A 16,270-nucleotide genomic window follows, 5' to 3' on the forward strand; every position below is an offset into this window, starting at 1 on the left:
CCCCCCCCCCACCAAGTGCTCCATCTGCCCCAGCATCTCAGCATTCACAAACCGTGCCTGGTACCTCAAGGTATGTAGAAAAAACAGTTAAAGCTGGGACTATGGCCAAATAGCTGATTCTTGCATCATCGAATCTTCGGATTCGGCTCAATTGAATTGGGTCAGTGATCCGAATCAATGAATCAAATCACTGTCCCCAATTTGGGCTGAGTCTGAATATGAATCCGAATCAAATACGGCCCGTTTCGCACACCCCTAATAAAAACTAATCTTGAAGAGTTATTATAATATTGCACTGCATGTATATGTGACCTATACAAAGGAGAGCCTTTTATGAATATTTGCATAAAATGAGACTGCCTGTGATATTTAAAGTCTAATAAGGTATCTTGCCCTCAGGGAATAGAGCAATTTTCCAATGGTATGTGCAATGAATGGGTAAATATGTTTTAATATACTGGTCAGCAGATTTATTTCTATTATTGACAGCTTTAGCTGACTTTTACAATTAATAGACCCTCTCACTGATCTCTCTTCAGCCCCTTTTATAAATGCAAGGTACAGCGTAAAAGGCTGTGTCAAGAAGTGCCCCTGAATTTAGCTGAGTTAATTTTTCAGGTATGTAAATCCAGCTGTCAGTTTGTTATTCATCCCTTTCTCCTTATAGCAAAGAAAAGACCTCTAAAACAAAAGCAGCACCTACATGCTCTTTTCTTCCCTCTGCACCATGGATTTTCTGCTGCTGCTAATTAATGCAGCTTTGCATGGACTCATCTGCTGTGCCATAAGTTATCTGTGATCCAGCTGGCTTTTTGATTTTGCATTTTATCAGTTGGGCTAATGTTCCAGGTGAATGAATTTTCTTTGTATGCAGCCTGATTCAGAAACTTCCGAAGAATAATTTTCTCTTTTGCTTTGCCTCTTCAGTGGTTTGAGTATTTACTTAGTTTATAAATACCCCGTGGGAAGCATGACAGATTATCTATATGTGTGTGTGTATGGCTAGCCATCAGGTCTTGGAACCTAATTTTGCAAAGGTAACACAAGACAAGTTTGGTAAGCAGCGTCTGCAAAATCAGGCATAACATGTAGATTCCAAAGGGTTGAAGAGTGACACGGCTTCATGGAAAATACTCCAAAAACATTTTCTTGGATCTGTTCTATTGTTGGTTTAATTGTTGTTGCTCATGGCAATCAATTTTACTTCCCGTAAATTTTTAAGGTAGTGAGACCTAGTTTTAGCTATAGAAATTCTACAGGTATGAAATGTTAACTACTCTATTTACTCTATAAGGTGAGGTCCCCCCAATTCAACATGGGGAAAATCAAGCCTTGTCTTATGATCGCATATGACTTACCTGAAATCAGAGAATGCATTGGGGATGGCAAGGTTAGTGAACAGGCAATGTGGCCAAGCACCTAGCATGTAGCCAGCCAGCAGGAAGCACCTAAGCTCCCCTCAGTGCAGGGTTTCTGGCCCGCCAGTTGGGTCACTCCAAGCTGCTTGCCTGCCAGCATATGCCACATTGCTTTGGCACACTGTGCCCAGAAACCCCACATGCAGCTCAAAATGACCCAGCTGGCATCTGTCAGGCACTGTCCCTGCAGCATGCAGGGTTTCTGGCCAGCGCATGCTAAGTCACTTTAAGCTGCTGCCAGAGCAACTCGGCACACAGCAAGGGACCTGGCCAAGTTGCCAGCATGTGAGGAGTTGCTTTGGCACCCGCCCCTGGGGCAGCTGCTCAGAGTGACTTAGTACATGCTGGCCAGAAACCGTGCATGCTGGGAGCAAACTGATCACCTGCCTGCCAGGCACCGAGCATGCTGTGGAGAGGGGCTGGCCAAGTATGCAGCAGGGAGGGACCCCACAGAAGTCAGCCAGCATGCAGGGAAGAGCACGCCAGCCAGCACACAGCAGGGAGGGACTCCGCAAGGGCTGGCCAGCACTCGTGGAGGAGGGAACCCAGGGGCCAGCCAGGCACCCTGCATGTTGCAGGGAGGAGCCTATCTGCAGTGACAAGAGACCCAGCATGCAGCGAGGGACCCAAACATGGTGAGGATCCAGGCAGTTGTAGGGAGAGATCCAGTGCGCAGTGAGACTCCTGGCAATGGCAGGGTGGGGCATAGCAAGGCTCCCAGCAGTGGTGGCAAGGGACCCAGCATGAGGTGTGGTGGTGGTGAGGGACTTGAGAGCAGCAACAAGGGGCTCAGAATGAATGCTCATGCTGGCGAGGGATACAGCACTCAACGAAGGACGCAGAAGCAGTGACAAGGGACCCAGAATGAGCAAGCCAGTGAGGACTCTAGCACACAGCAAGGCTCCAGGCAGCAGTGGCGAGGGAATTGGCAAATGAGGCACTCGACAGCTGCGAGGCAAGTGGCAGCAGGCACCTGGCAGAGGGGCCAGTGGCAAGGGAGTACCTGGTGGGGTAGCAGGGAATGCAGCAGATAACAGGGCCTGATCACCACTGACTGGTCAAAATTTTACATCATAGAAGCCCCTGGTAAATTTTGTGAAGTAAGCAGTGGTGGGGAAACCCTCATGACAGACCATGTAGAAAAAAGGGGAAGTAATGGTAAGAAATGTGAATATACTGAAAAGAATGAGGCACCGTTATGATACAGACTTTTAAAATGAAGGTCGTAACCTATAGTGAAAAAATAAATATTTGCGAGGTGGGAAGGAAGGATAATGTTACTGAAGCACATGTGTGTCAATGGAGACAATTAAAAAGGAAACTTGAGAATGCTAAGTCCACATGGAAAACATTCAGAGGTCCAAAATTTGCTTTCCTGAAATTGATAAGCAAGCTCTCAAATATGTTCAAGAAAAGAGCAAGGAGGGAATGCCAGTCACTCACAAAGTGCTTTGACTCAAGGCATTAGAGATGGCGAAAGAATTGAACATTTCCCTTCAAAAATTTAAAGCAAGTAGTGGGTGGTGTATTCAAATGATGCCACATAGTGGCTTAGCCCTGAGATGAAGAACATCACTTCCATAAAATTTACCATCAGACTGTCACACACAACTAAGCCCGTAAAGGACTATTTAAAGTATTTATGATGTCAGTATGCAGATTGGATCTTGGCAGGAAATCATGCACTTACACCTGGTGGGAAGATTAAGAAACCAACCATAGAATTGCTTTGCCGGTGGATTCTGACTTCTTGGGGAAGAATATCTTCAGAATCCATTATTAAAGTCTTCAAGAAGTATTGTATATCCAGTGCCTTGGATGGAACTGAAAACCATGTTTTGTGAAAAGACAAGGGAGCAGATGAGAACAATGAGGAGTGAGAGAGTGAGGATGCATGTGAAAGTGACCAGTCCCAAGTTGTAGGATCTAAGAAAGGAGTAGCACTCCCCCAGTTCTAGACAGAACCTAATATAGATTAAGTTAATGTTTAAATTTAATTGAAGTTAATGTTGACTTACTGTATTACTCTAGGTTTTGTCAGTAGGTCTGTTTATTAAAATAATAACAAATTAAATTCTTTCCTTGTATGGAATCTAATCGTAGGGAGATGGTCTTAAATTCAGGGTCATCATATAAATATAATAAATACTAAGGCTAGATGGAAAGGGGAAGACTGCAGGAAAAAGAGCCCTCTTGAATCATTCCCCCATCATATGCTTTGTCTTTTGAGATTGAGAAATGCAGCATGTATGTCTTACTAGACAGACAGTGCATAAGTTAATCTTGTTTTTTTCACAGTAATACCATGTCAAATGAATTAATGAGGTATCAGCTCTGTGCCTCCTGTTCACCCAATTGATTTGCGACTCAAATTATGTGGTAAGACTATATTGCCGCAAATTGAAAAGCAGTAAATTGCTTATATAGGCAGCAGTTGCTACTGTGCATAAACTACAAAGGGTCAGCTAGAGTTTGACATGAGGCAGGAGTTTCTAGTACAAGAATGATGAGGTTATACTTTTTCCCTTATGTCAGTTTTTCTCTGCAGCATTTCCATGGGGTTCATCCTACTCCTCCCTAGAATGTTTTTTAAGAGTTTGAAACGAAAAGCTCCAATTGTTCAACTGGTGCCTGATCTTTAACCCTGTTCTACTGATGCTAATGTCACTGATAAATAAAAAGCTCACTGAGCTGTGCAAACATCCTTAGCTCTGTGTTCATGGCACAACGTTCTGCTGTGGGTTTGCATTGCATTCCACTGAATCCTCTCTATAAACTCCCCTTGGAAACATTGCGTTAATGCATTCCACAAAATCCCTGTTCTTAACAGCCTTATTTAATGAGGAAAGAGGGCTGTAATTAGCTTGTGTGTTGTCTGTGAGAGGCATAGCTCAGCTTGCTTTTGTCATACATGGGGATTTAGCAGAGTCTGTAGTAATAAAACGCCCAGCAGATATCTGAGAATGACAGCAACTCAAAGTAAACTCTACACTGACAGCTTTAAAACACTTCCTTCTGCAATGCATCTCTCACACAACACACCTATCGCTGTTCTTCCAGCTAAAAATAATAGGTAAGCCTTTAGGAGGTTTCTGAGCTCATTTCCCTCATGTTCACTTAACTCTTGAAAAAATATACCCTGGCTATCTGAACATACAAAGAAGCAGCCCTGGCTAAAACATAGTTGTCTAGCTGGAGTGATAACTTTTTTCCCTGTCTACACAAGCAGTAATAAACCATGCTATCATGTGAGTTTACCACAGTCATCTTTAGGCAGTTGTATTTGCAGTGCAGCATGGGGGTTGGAACTTTAAATAGCTGTAATGCAAGGAGAGATGCAGGTATCAGCTATTACTTTTCTACAACCTAAGCAGCACTAGGAAAGTCATGTGGAATGGTTGTGTGCACTTATGTAGCTATAGCTTCATCAGCTTCCCATTGGGAGTTTCTAGTTTCAAGCATTAGAATTGGCTCTACACTTGCTGTGTATTCAGCTTCCCTTAATGATTCCCTCACTCACCATAGTAGTCTGTGAAATCATGTACTTGACTCCAAGACCCTCTTAATGAATACAGTACCTGGGGCTTAGCTGCATTTGGAAGTGGATTAAACTTTACTAGAAAAAGGCACTTTTGCTTTGGAATAAGACTGTGTCCATATATGGAGTTACTTTGGAAGAATTACTCTTTTTAAATTAACACTACTTTAAATTAATATTTAACTTACTCCAAAACAATGTTTATATCTATATTTCCCCTACATGGCACTCATCTAAAAGTACAAATCCAATTTATGTAGAATTTAACAGATGGATTTAGCCCTGCAGGCCAGATACGGGCAAGCAGTGGCAGCTTGTCGGTACAGGTTCTGGAGCTGTTGCAGTGGTAGTGTCTCCAGAACCCAAGAGTGAATGCCACTGCTACTTGCCTTCCACCCACTTTTGTCCAGCCACTGTTTTTAGTCACTAGGGGCAGCCAAAGACCCCAACATTGGTAGAAGCCGTAACATTCCTGCAGCCTCATGGGCTGCAATTTAACCACCAGTTGGACAGCCATGGACTGCAGAATACCATATGCCCCAATATAATTATTTATCCAGTTTTCTAAAATGGCACCACTATAGAGAGTGCTTTGAATTCTGACTTAGCTTTTTAAAAATGTAATACAAAAGATGACCTGAAATTGAATGTCTGGACTTTCTCAAAGTAAACTTGAATCCTGAAGTTTTTCTAAAACTAGCATAACCTACATGTCAGTATTAGAATAAAGACACTTCTGAACTCTGAAGAAAACAACTGGTAGTAAAAACAATTAATGCAACAAATTAAAGCAGTTTGACAGTCATTTTCTATCTTGTCTGCCTCCTTGTTTAAGCCTTCATTTCAAAAGCCATCCTGGCATTCTTAGCTACAGTATATTTGAGAGGAAGGACCTCAAGGGTCATCTGGTCCAGCTGCCTGCACAAAATACAGGAGTGCTATTCCTTTTAAAAACAAAAAAACAGTGGAAGAGAAGGAGTGTAGCCTTCTCAGCCCAGGAAGAAACTCAGGGATTCAGCCTTGATAGGCCACCCTTGATTCCACTGGCTACTGTTGAGATACTCAAGAACAATGCAAGGAGGTAAGCACTGAATTAAATAAGTTTTTGAAATGGTGTGCTACTTAAATCACAAAAGTTACGGCAGGGTGCCTTTTAGTATAATGAGGGGGTGCCTTGAGTTTAAAAAGGTTGAGAACCGCTGCTCTAGAACTTTACAAATTATGTCATTTTTCCTTTTTTAAATATACATCCTGCTTTTGTGTCACTTTGGTCCTCTCATTTCAGGTACCATCTTGCCTTCCTCTCTGACCGCCTCTGGTCCCTTTTTGAAGGTCCTCCCGCCCTTTTCTCAGCATTATTGATTCCTTTTCTCACTGCGTTCTTTGAGCCTCCTCCCTGGCTGTTCTTTACATTTGGAACTCCCTCTGCAGTTTATTCACCATACTGCCTCTTGCGTTGCACAAGTTTTCAACCATGAATTCTCAAGGTTGTATTATTTGTATATTCTCTTCTTGCCTTCCTGCTAGCTTGGCTGTTGATGGTCTTCCTTTTGTTGTCGTGCTGAGTTCATATTTTATACTTCTCAGGGCAAGGACTGAATTCTACTTTTCTGTGTGGCACCCAGCATATTCCTGGCCATATAGAAAATGAGTAATCATAAACTTGCTAGTTCCCCAGATAACCATAGAGTCTTCCATCGTAACACAACACATGACTTTCCAAAGTGCGGGACATGCAGAAGATAATTTTGCAGGCCTCCATATAAATGAATCTATTTGAAAAATAGAATTTTCCTTCCCTGGAAAGTGTCAAGATACAGAATTACTTTCTATTCCAAATTTAGAACAAAAATATCAAAAAATCAAATTTTTTTTGCCAAATGAAAAATTCTTAAAGTATATAACTTAATATTGCAAAATGGAAAATTTCAGTCAGAATAAACTAATCCAAACAACAATTTGGCACATCAGAATATTTTTCATTTTAATTTCTGAAAATAAAAAAAATCAAATTCAAATTTGTGTTGAAAACTTTGATGTTGATTAAGCTAATAGGCAACTGGTGCCTCTTGAGTCGGGGCGAGGGGGCACCTGCAGAAGCTGGCATCGTCGGCAGAGACAGGGATGGCGAGCATCTGCAGTGGCAGCAGGGATGGCCCTGTCAGGGGGCACATGCCCCCCGTGCACCCCCTAGCAGTCATCTATGATTAAACTACTTTTCTAATGGAAATGTATTTGTGTGCTTGTGTGTGTAAGAAATTGTGACTAGTTTAACTTATAAATAATACCATATTTACTCAAATATAAGATGTCCCTGATTATAAGACAACCCCCCAATAATTAATTTTATATCTGGAAAAATTATAAATTTGTTATAACTTTCCACGTATAAAGTCTAATTGTTGGAGGTCTGCCTTGAATTTGTCTCCCTCCCACTGCTACAGCAGAGAAAATAAATCTTCATGTAACCCTTTTACCCTCTGCCTCCTCCCAACTTCCCCCTGCAGCCCCTTCCCCCTTTCCTTACTAGTAGACTCTGCCCCCTCTGAGCACATGGAACTGAGAAGCAACATTTTTTTTTAAAGTTGATATTAAATATAGCTGTAGTAATTTGCATATAGTGGCTGTAGACTTTAGCTCATCCAGAATTGATGCATGTTACTTTTTTGCTGCAAGTTTTAGCACAGGTACTCCATAAACTCACTTTTAATCAACACTTTTGTACCTACTTTATATGTAGTACAAACTTATTTAATGCAAAAATATATTTCTAAATAGACAGATATAAACCTCCACTTTCAGAGCCCTGTCTTGTGACTGGTCTGGTTTACTTGGTAGGCCCTAGCATGCATACACCATTATGGCATCATGTTCCTGTTACAGTCATTGCATCTGTGCATCATATAGTTTACTGTGCTGGACCCTGTCAGAGTCAACAGCATTACAAGTCATGGTGACCACAGAGTTCAGCATGGGTGTGTATTCCGGTCACCCTCCACAGAAGACCCACTTATTAATTACTCCTCCCCACCCCTGGGGGTTCTTGTCATGAGTCCTGGGATGCTCCAAAAATGTATATATGGATGAGATGCAAGGCAACCTGGTCTGACTTCACCTCATAGAGGGTGTCACCATACTGATCATATGCAACTGGCTGAGAAGGGGTGACAGAAGGATTCTGGCTGAACTGTTTGGGACCCCATTTGGTGATGTTTACCCAACATTTAAGGCTGGTGAAGAAACAGAAATAATTGGAAACAAGAAGGAAATGCACAGCTCAGCTGTGGGAGTCAAGAAGAAGTTGAAATGCATGCAATATAGTGGCTCACCATGACTTGAAAAAGAGTTGGCACTGAGGGGGACTGAGTGCAATGGACAGTGCTGTATATTTTATTTAAATGGAGTGCACTAATCTATTCTTGTGGTAGGTTCCCATAAGCATGTTTGCCTAATATGAGCCATATGTTTTAAGCTTATGCTCAGTGGTAGCTGCATTTAATCAGCTTCACAGTTGGTTTCTGTTGCTTTTGGCAGCCATTTAATGACAGCAATGCGTTTAATGAAGCTTCCTTGTATGCAAATGTAAAATGAGGAACTTTTTACCCTGTATGGATTGGAGGAAAAAATCCTATCTTGTATTCAAGTAAATACAGTATATAGAAGCAAAAAAAAGAATGATTTTTTTTTACTGATTTGTATTTTGCAAGTCATTTGTACAAGCTGTTTACTTATTTTTCACAGATAGGATAGCTTCTGTTGGCCTTCAGAATATCATCCTCATGATTTATATTCTGTACTGTAGGTGTTTCCCAGTTAATCTTTAGGGGTTTAGAAATTATTGTTGTCTTGTCCACACTAAAGACAAAACACTGACAAGGTGTATCTTAGAAACCAATAACATTGCTGCAACTTTGCAGCAAGAGTCTTTGAGTTTCCGCAGAGAATCAGATATACACTTGCATTGAATGATAAGTTTGTAAGTTTTATAGCAGCTTATAAGAATTACTTGATCAAATGACCCAATTGAATTTCCTTCAGATGAGTTGTGAAGTTTGGCCTTGCATTCTGTTCAGAACACTCTCGGTGTAATAAGCCGTATCTCTCAGAATTCAGTTCCTGTAGTTAGTAACAGGGCATCCTATTCTGAGGTCTTTCTGGACTGGGAAGTTGCTATCCCTACATCAAACTGCTATATGGAAATATTATTGAACATAGTAAATGGAATGAATGGACAAATCTGGAATTCAGATGTTCAAATTCTTCCAGTGTATGCCAGTATTAATTTCACTATTGTGATTACAAGTGTGCCTCATGTACAAGCTCCAAATGTTGTGCCTTTCTGTTGGTGTGATTCTGTGAGACTTCGTATGCTCCTGTAAGAGGACACTAAAGGGCCTGAGCAAATCTTGTTACACCTAGAAGCAACATAGAGCCTTGATGGTCATCTACAAACTTCAACTTTTGTCTGAGCTTGAGGCCATTTTTCAAGATATTCTTTCTCTTGCTCCCCACTCCCTGGTTCTTTTTCTGTTGTTTGGTGTTTCTTAAATTCCTTCCCTGCTATTCCCACTCTCCCATTCACCCCCCCTAAAAATGGGGCAGAGGTGCACAACTGTTTGACGTAGACTCCAAGTTCTTAGGGTTTAAACTGTACTTAGGGTCTGTCTGCACATGGGACTATTTTGGACTACATTTCCAGGGATACCTATACTAGTCGTGTGTAAGTTAAACTTCTGTGTATAATTGCTTGATGCCATTGATAGATGAGCATAGTAGGTGCCTCTTTGCCTTGGAGAAGGCCTCTATCCCTAGTAAATGTACCATCTGATGCTCCTGTTCTCACCTCTGAGATTCAGGGACACACTCCAGTTCATGAATCTACCTTTATGGATTGTTCCTGCCTTTCAGGAAGGGGAGTCCTCTAGACTGAAACTGAGGAAACCACTCCATCAGTGCAAGGCAACACCGTTAGTATCAGCAGAGAAGAGGCCCCAGAATCATTGAGAAGGCTTTTGCTTTTTGCTTTGCACTGAATTTATCAATGCTTGGATGCCAATTTCCTGACAGAGAGCTGGACTCTCAGCTGCAGATGCCAGATGCTGTTTACATAAATGTAGTTCTGTGTACATGGCAAGCTGGCATGACAGATACCAAGTCCAGAAACAGCCAGATTTTCAAGTATCAGGCCTAATAGCAAGGTGCCAATGGCTAGGAAACTATGGTTAATGAAAGGTATCTTATCAGAAGAACCTGTCTGGATGGCTTGCCTTTGAGGACCTCCTTACCTTTCCTCCCAGCACCTGGACCAAAAGCATTGCTGGAATGATGTCAGACAGGGCTGCTGTTTCCAGAAGTACTCTGCTCTTCTGCTTCCAGAGCCCTTCTCTTCCTCCAGTTCTACCAGAATGCCCTCATTAGATGAGCTGGATCAGCAGCCCCAGGGGGTTCTGTAGCACTCTGTATGCCATCTGGGCAGCAGCAACATAATACGTTTCCTTGGCTTAACATCCCACAGGTTCAAAGCAGTGGCACATCGCCTGTCACTAAGATAAGATCTTATTTGTGCCCAGCATGGACAGGCAAGGCACCATTCCCAAATCAGGGGAAACCCCAGATCAGAACTGCAGTACAGAGATGGAAGAACAAGCCTAAAGAGAGACCCTTCCTCCTCCCCCACAAAAAGAGAATTGCCATATCTTTGACACAGATGTGGTTAAATAGGGCTGTGCAAAATGGCCATTTTGTTTCAGTTTCAGATTCAGCCATTTTGGAGGACAGTTTCAGTGTTTTGGATCACTTTTCCGTATTGATTTGGCCAAATCTGTTTCAGAGTTTCGGTGCCGATTCAGAGATTCTGATTGGCTGGGGTGAGGCAGGCAAAGCCAGGCACCTGCAGGTTCTCCTGCGGCTCCTCCAGGTGTGCCTGCCCTAGCCCCAGCAGGGGGAGTCGCAGGAGAAGCCCCCATCCCCAGCCTCCCAGCAAAATAAATAAATAAACAAAGGCCCCACCCTCAGTGGCTGCAGCAGTAGTCACTGGGGCCTCGGTGCTCATGGCAGAGCCCTCCTATGCAGCATGGGGCAGTGGAGGGGCAATGGGGATCACTCCTCTCCCCACTCAGCACCTGCATGACAGCTGTCATAGATCATGTGGGTGCAGCATGGCTCAGCAGGGTGCCACATCTATCTGAGAGCTGGGGTGGCTCCAGCAGTCACCCAGAGCCCAGCAGTGCTTGGCCCCAGTGACCCCAGCTCCCAGACAGTGCACAGTGCCTTGCTGAGCCATGCTGCACCTGTACCATGGGGCAGCTGCTGTGTGGGTGCCAGTCAGGGGGGCTCTGCCACAAGCCCCCAGAGGCCCTGATCACCACTGCTGCAGATGGTGATTGCGGGCCTTTATTTTAAGTGCCAGGAGGCTTAGGCTAAGCGGGGGATTGGGCCAGGCAGGGCAGCCATGGGGGCTCCTCCGGCTATGCCTGCCTCTGCCCCAGCAGGGGGAGCTGCGGGAGAAGCCCCCATGGTTACTGTGCCTGGCCCCAGCCTCCCTGCACTTTAAAAGGAGGGCTGTGGGGCTGTGCCGGACTATTTCTGGGGGGCGCCTCCAAAATATCTGAAACATTTCCAAAACATTTTGGACAGTTTTGTTTAGTTTCAGAGCTTTCTGTTTCATCTCGGATTCAGTGTTTCAGGTGCTGAAACGAGCCAAAATGCCTCCAAAATGAAACAGCTGCCAAAATTTTGCACAGCCCTAGTGGCTAACATCAGGGAATTCCAGGAGCTTTCATTCAGGATTGGAACCAGAAAAGACGTAGATAAGACAGGACCCTCAGCTAGGAAAAAGCACGCATGCTATTTCATGCCTTAGGTAATTCTTTTCAGCACTGATTAGTCAATCAATAAATGAAGGTAAAAGGGAATAGACAAAGGGAACATTGCTTCTCCTAGCCATGTTGATCCAACATCTAAGAAGGTAGAAAAACAGTACCAAGTTCTAGACAAGACCTATAAGCAATTCTGTGCCTATCTTACAATGGGATTGGTAGTTGATTTGGTAGTCCAGGAAAAGGCAAAATGATATAAAGGGATGTGACCCATCCTAGTAAGAAGGGATCCAAAGCAACGGGATCTGTTTGACAGAAAGGACCTATTCCTTGGTGGTCTTACAGTTATAAATCTTCAGTTACCAGGCATTATTTTCAAAGCACAATTTTGTTTTGCAAAGGAGTGACCACCCTCCCCCCGTCATTTCTAGACACCCGGAAGAGTTTAGGGGGCATCCCCACTGAATGCCTTCACCCCTACAGTGAAATTAAGATTGTATACCTTTCCAATGATGCTGCTAATATCAAAGCCAAATGAACTTGAGCTAGATGTATCTCCGTAGCCCCACAGTGGCTGAGACGGTTCTGGCTGATGGGTGTACTGCGTATGGCTTTATGACCCTCTATCAAACTTCTAGTCCACTCGAGCTGCTGATGTAAAGATAAACGATGCATCTTCCATCTAGACTCCATGTTACTCCATTTGACAGCCATGCTTGTTGGATGAGTATGATGAAACATTACCATTTGTCCACACATGTAGGATATCATGGCACAAAGGACAAAACAATCCATGAGGAACCCCTCCTTCAGGGTCTGGAGAGGCCACAACGCTGAAGATTCCTGACTATTTATTGAAATCAAAATACTCTTCTTGTGTCCAGTGAATATCCGTTTTGTGGCAGTATCAACATGACACTTTCCAACAGAGCTACTTTCCATCTTCTCCCATCTCACAGCATTGAAACAGCACCAGGCCTATGAGCATGTTCTACCCACCAACCATCGAACTTGCTGTGGTCTAGGGACTTGCATAATGTTCTTCCCCAAAGTGGTGTCTGTTTTCTTTAATCAGTCAACAAACCTGTGGTCTTCCCGATGTTGCATTCCATGAACAGGGAGAATAAAGTTTACACTGCTAGTCTTCATACTGCTCCCATGTCCATCTGGGGTGATCATAAGGGCTAAGTAGATAACTCAGTAACTGTGTTACCAGTTAGTGGATGTACCTCCCCCATACTCTTCCAGAGTCAAGTCAGCCTTCTTGGCCTGTACTATTTTGAAGCAGATGTACTGAAGAGTTTGTATTCATTTATGGAACATTATACACTAGATTTTGGCAGTTAGAGCCAGTGCCAGATTCAGAAGGACAGTGCTGCAATCTCTGTTTACAGCCAGTACTCCCAGAAGGGGATGCTGCTTGCTTAGTTATCTGGAGTGTGATTCATGCTAACACACACTGGGAGAAGAAGGAATTGTTATTTATCTTGATGTCTGTGGTTCTTTGAGATGGGTTACAGAACCCAAATTGACACTACCTTTGTTCCTGATCTTTGGAGTCCTAAGCTAACATGGGCTTTAAATTCCAATGGAATTGAGAAAGAGCTATGGCCACTGTCCTCGTATGGGAGTGTGTATGTGTGGCTCAGTGGACATGTCTATATTCATGAGCTTGTAAGCTTGCATGCTTGAGGTACACACACACTATGTTTGGGTCTACACTGGCTACAGTAGAACTACAACTACTGTAGGGGAAGTAAATGCTATGAGTGAGAACCTGCTGTAGGAAGTAAATAAAATAAAATTACACTCCAGTTGCAAATTGTAACTTCATTGTTCAACAAACAAAAGATGTGTCTATTAAAGTTGCACTTCATAAATAAGAAAGTTAGTTTATATTTGATTTTTAAACTGTCATAACACACCTCTTCTCTAATGCACAAGGACAAAAACCATTTCTTCCTAAGACAACACGTACTGTAGGAAGAGAAGCTTCAGTTCCAGAGGCATTACTACATACCTTTTTTCTAATCTCTGAACAGATTCAGATTTCAGTCTCTGGAAATGTAAAACTAACAGTTTGACTAGGCAGATCAGCTTGCCCACCACATCTTGAACATTTAATTTTTCCTTGTGCTCCAACGTCTGTTAATCTTCAGCACAATCGCACTGAATATCAATTAGGAGATAGGAGCACAACTACAGAAATTTTGTTCAGGAAAATGAAGTGAAACTAGGATTTTGGCCAGTTTGAATTGGGCTGTTCCCTTTCCCTCTTCCCCCCATAATTTCCCCCTCTATTCTCATTCTACACTAATGGCTCTGACTCTATACTATACTTGGTCTAAGGCTGAACTGAGGTTCTAAGAATCCCTATAATTTGCATTCCTGTCTCTCTTTCTAAAAGCACTATAAATTGGTCTCTTCCTTGGGCTGGGAGGCTAGACAAGTGGTCAGTGCCAATGCTGCTTAGCAGATGGTGCTTAAGTAGTAAGCAACATCCTCACTCCAAGTGTGAGGCACATTATGGAGATGTACTTGCCTGGCAAGTGAGACCCCCTCCCTCCCCGCCAGTATTGCTTCCATGCTGCAGTACCCTGCCATCTGTTAAGATGCTGTGCCAAACCATAATTAAAAACAACCGCCCCAACCTTTCTTCCACTGTCCATCCATAGTCTTTCTAGAGTACCTAATCACCTGAAATAAATTAAATCTATACTCCTATACATCTATATTAAACTATGTCTATATTACACTATAGAGTTGTGTAAATTAATGTGTACATATAGTGTATGCATTCAGGGTTGTTCCTATCCCATACTATTGCTAAATATTTTATATTTTCATTATAGGCTTATGCTGGTTTCTGTAACATACCGATACACTGTTTTTATATGTTTTTTGGAGATATTCACTTATGTGTGCCCAAAATAGAATGTATGTGTGTTTGTGGTCTAACGTTATTAGAAACTGACCAAAAAATTATCTGACTAGATATGATTAAGGATTAGTTGTCCGTATTAAATCTACAGATGTATAAACCCAGTAATATCTTTAGGGACACTTTACATATCCAGTTCCCTGTATATGTTATATCTATTGCACAATTACCTTGTTAATGGTGCAATAAGTTTAGACTGGTTACACATGCAAATTAATTATTGGACCTTAAAAAGTTTCAGCCAGCTAAAGTTATTGCTGGTAAATGTGTATTAACTTTTTATAGCTCGTTTCTATCCACCTTTAATTTGCATGTGTAGGCAGTCCTGCAGTTGGATGACTGCAGCAGTGCCCCATGTGCAGCTGGGACTGCACATAAGGTGTGGGGATTCTTGGTCCTGGCTGTGTCCTGGCTGCACATGGTTCCTGTAGCTGGGAGCCTTGTCAGCAAATGGGGCTCCCAGCCATGGGAGCCTGGTTCTTACTGATGCAGGAGGAACCCAGGATCAGGCTCCCCCTGCACTAGCAATAAAGCGTGGTTGGAACTAATGCACAATCCCCCAGTCGCATCTCCTGCTATGCACACGTGGCATGGCAAGAGGCATGATTGTGTGAATTGAGCATTAAAGCCAATTGCACCTTTACCTGCATGCATAGAGGGGGCTGCAGGGCCATATGTGCTGTTTTTTATTCTTACAAAGAAAAAAAAAATTATTGACATGAATCTGATCTGCATGTTTCACCAAAACTAGAACGTTGTGTGCAAGTAAAAGAAAGGGAATAATGTGTTTTCCATCTTCTCTCTTTTTTTTTTCCCCTTCCCATTCCCTTTGCAGAATGTGACAAATTGAGGAGGGATGGCTATCGAAGTTCTCAGTATTACTCTCAGGGGCCAACCTTCTCCTCCTCTTCCAGTACAGTCAGTGGAAGTTACCAGGATGACTATGAGGAAATCCAACAAAAGGTAATGAGGGCAGAACATTGGAAAGAATGAAATGAAAACATTATGCAGACAAGGTTCTTTGGATGAATCTGATATCTTTTATTAGACCAACTAAATAGTTGGAGAACAATTTTTAAGCAAGCTTTTGAGTTCAAAAACCCTTCGTCTCAAGCTAAGGAAGTTTCAGCAGTTGGTGTGTGCTCTTCCTGGATGGAATGAAAAGTAAAGAAGCCAGAGGCTGGTCTGGTATGCATACAAGACAGGCAGTCAGTGAAAATGTAGATTGAGGAGTCAAGGGGTGAGAGACAGGCTGGGCTGAGGGGGAGAGAAGGGGGGTGAATAGTGGAGAAGTACCTGGGAAGTCAGCTGTCAGGCAGGTTATAATGTGTCATAAATCCAAAGTCTATTTAGTCCATGATTTTTAGTATCTAGGAGGCTGATGAAGTGGAGTTCATAGGCTCGTCTCTGACTGAGTTCCATCAGAAATTCAGCAATCACCATCCCTCCATCCAACTGTCTCTTGAATACTCCAGCACCAACATCTCATAGAATCATAGAAGTAGGGTCAGAAAGAACCTTGTAGATCTTCAAGTCCGACCCCCTGCCAGGGCAG

General features: G+C 42.8%; 1 protein-coding gene across 6 annotated transcripts in view; it reads left to right on the forward strand.

The window, feature by feature from the left end:
- NHSL1 (NHS like 1) overlaps nt 1–16,270 on the forward strand; it is a 227,253-nt gene that overhangs the window by 166,080 nt on the left and 44,903 nt on the right. For all 6 annotated transcript variants that reach the window (XM_019527084.1, XM_019527079.1, XM_019527080.1 and 3 more), the window contains exon 3: nt 15,551–15,678. In XM_019527084.1, the coding sequence (XP_019382629.1) occupies nt 15,551–15,678 (128 nt within the window). The remainder of the gene's footprint in view (nt 1–15,550; nt 15,679–16,270) is intronic.

Source organism: Gavialis gangeticus, unplaced genomic scaffold (genome assembly GCF_001723915.1).
Source record: "Gavialis gangeticus isolate Ggan-Ray unplaced genomic scaffold, GavGan_comp1, whole genome shotgun sequence".
NCBI lineage: Eukaryota > Metazoa > Chordata > Crocodylia > Gavialidae > Gavialis > Gavialis gangeticus.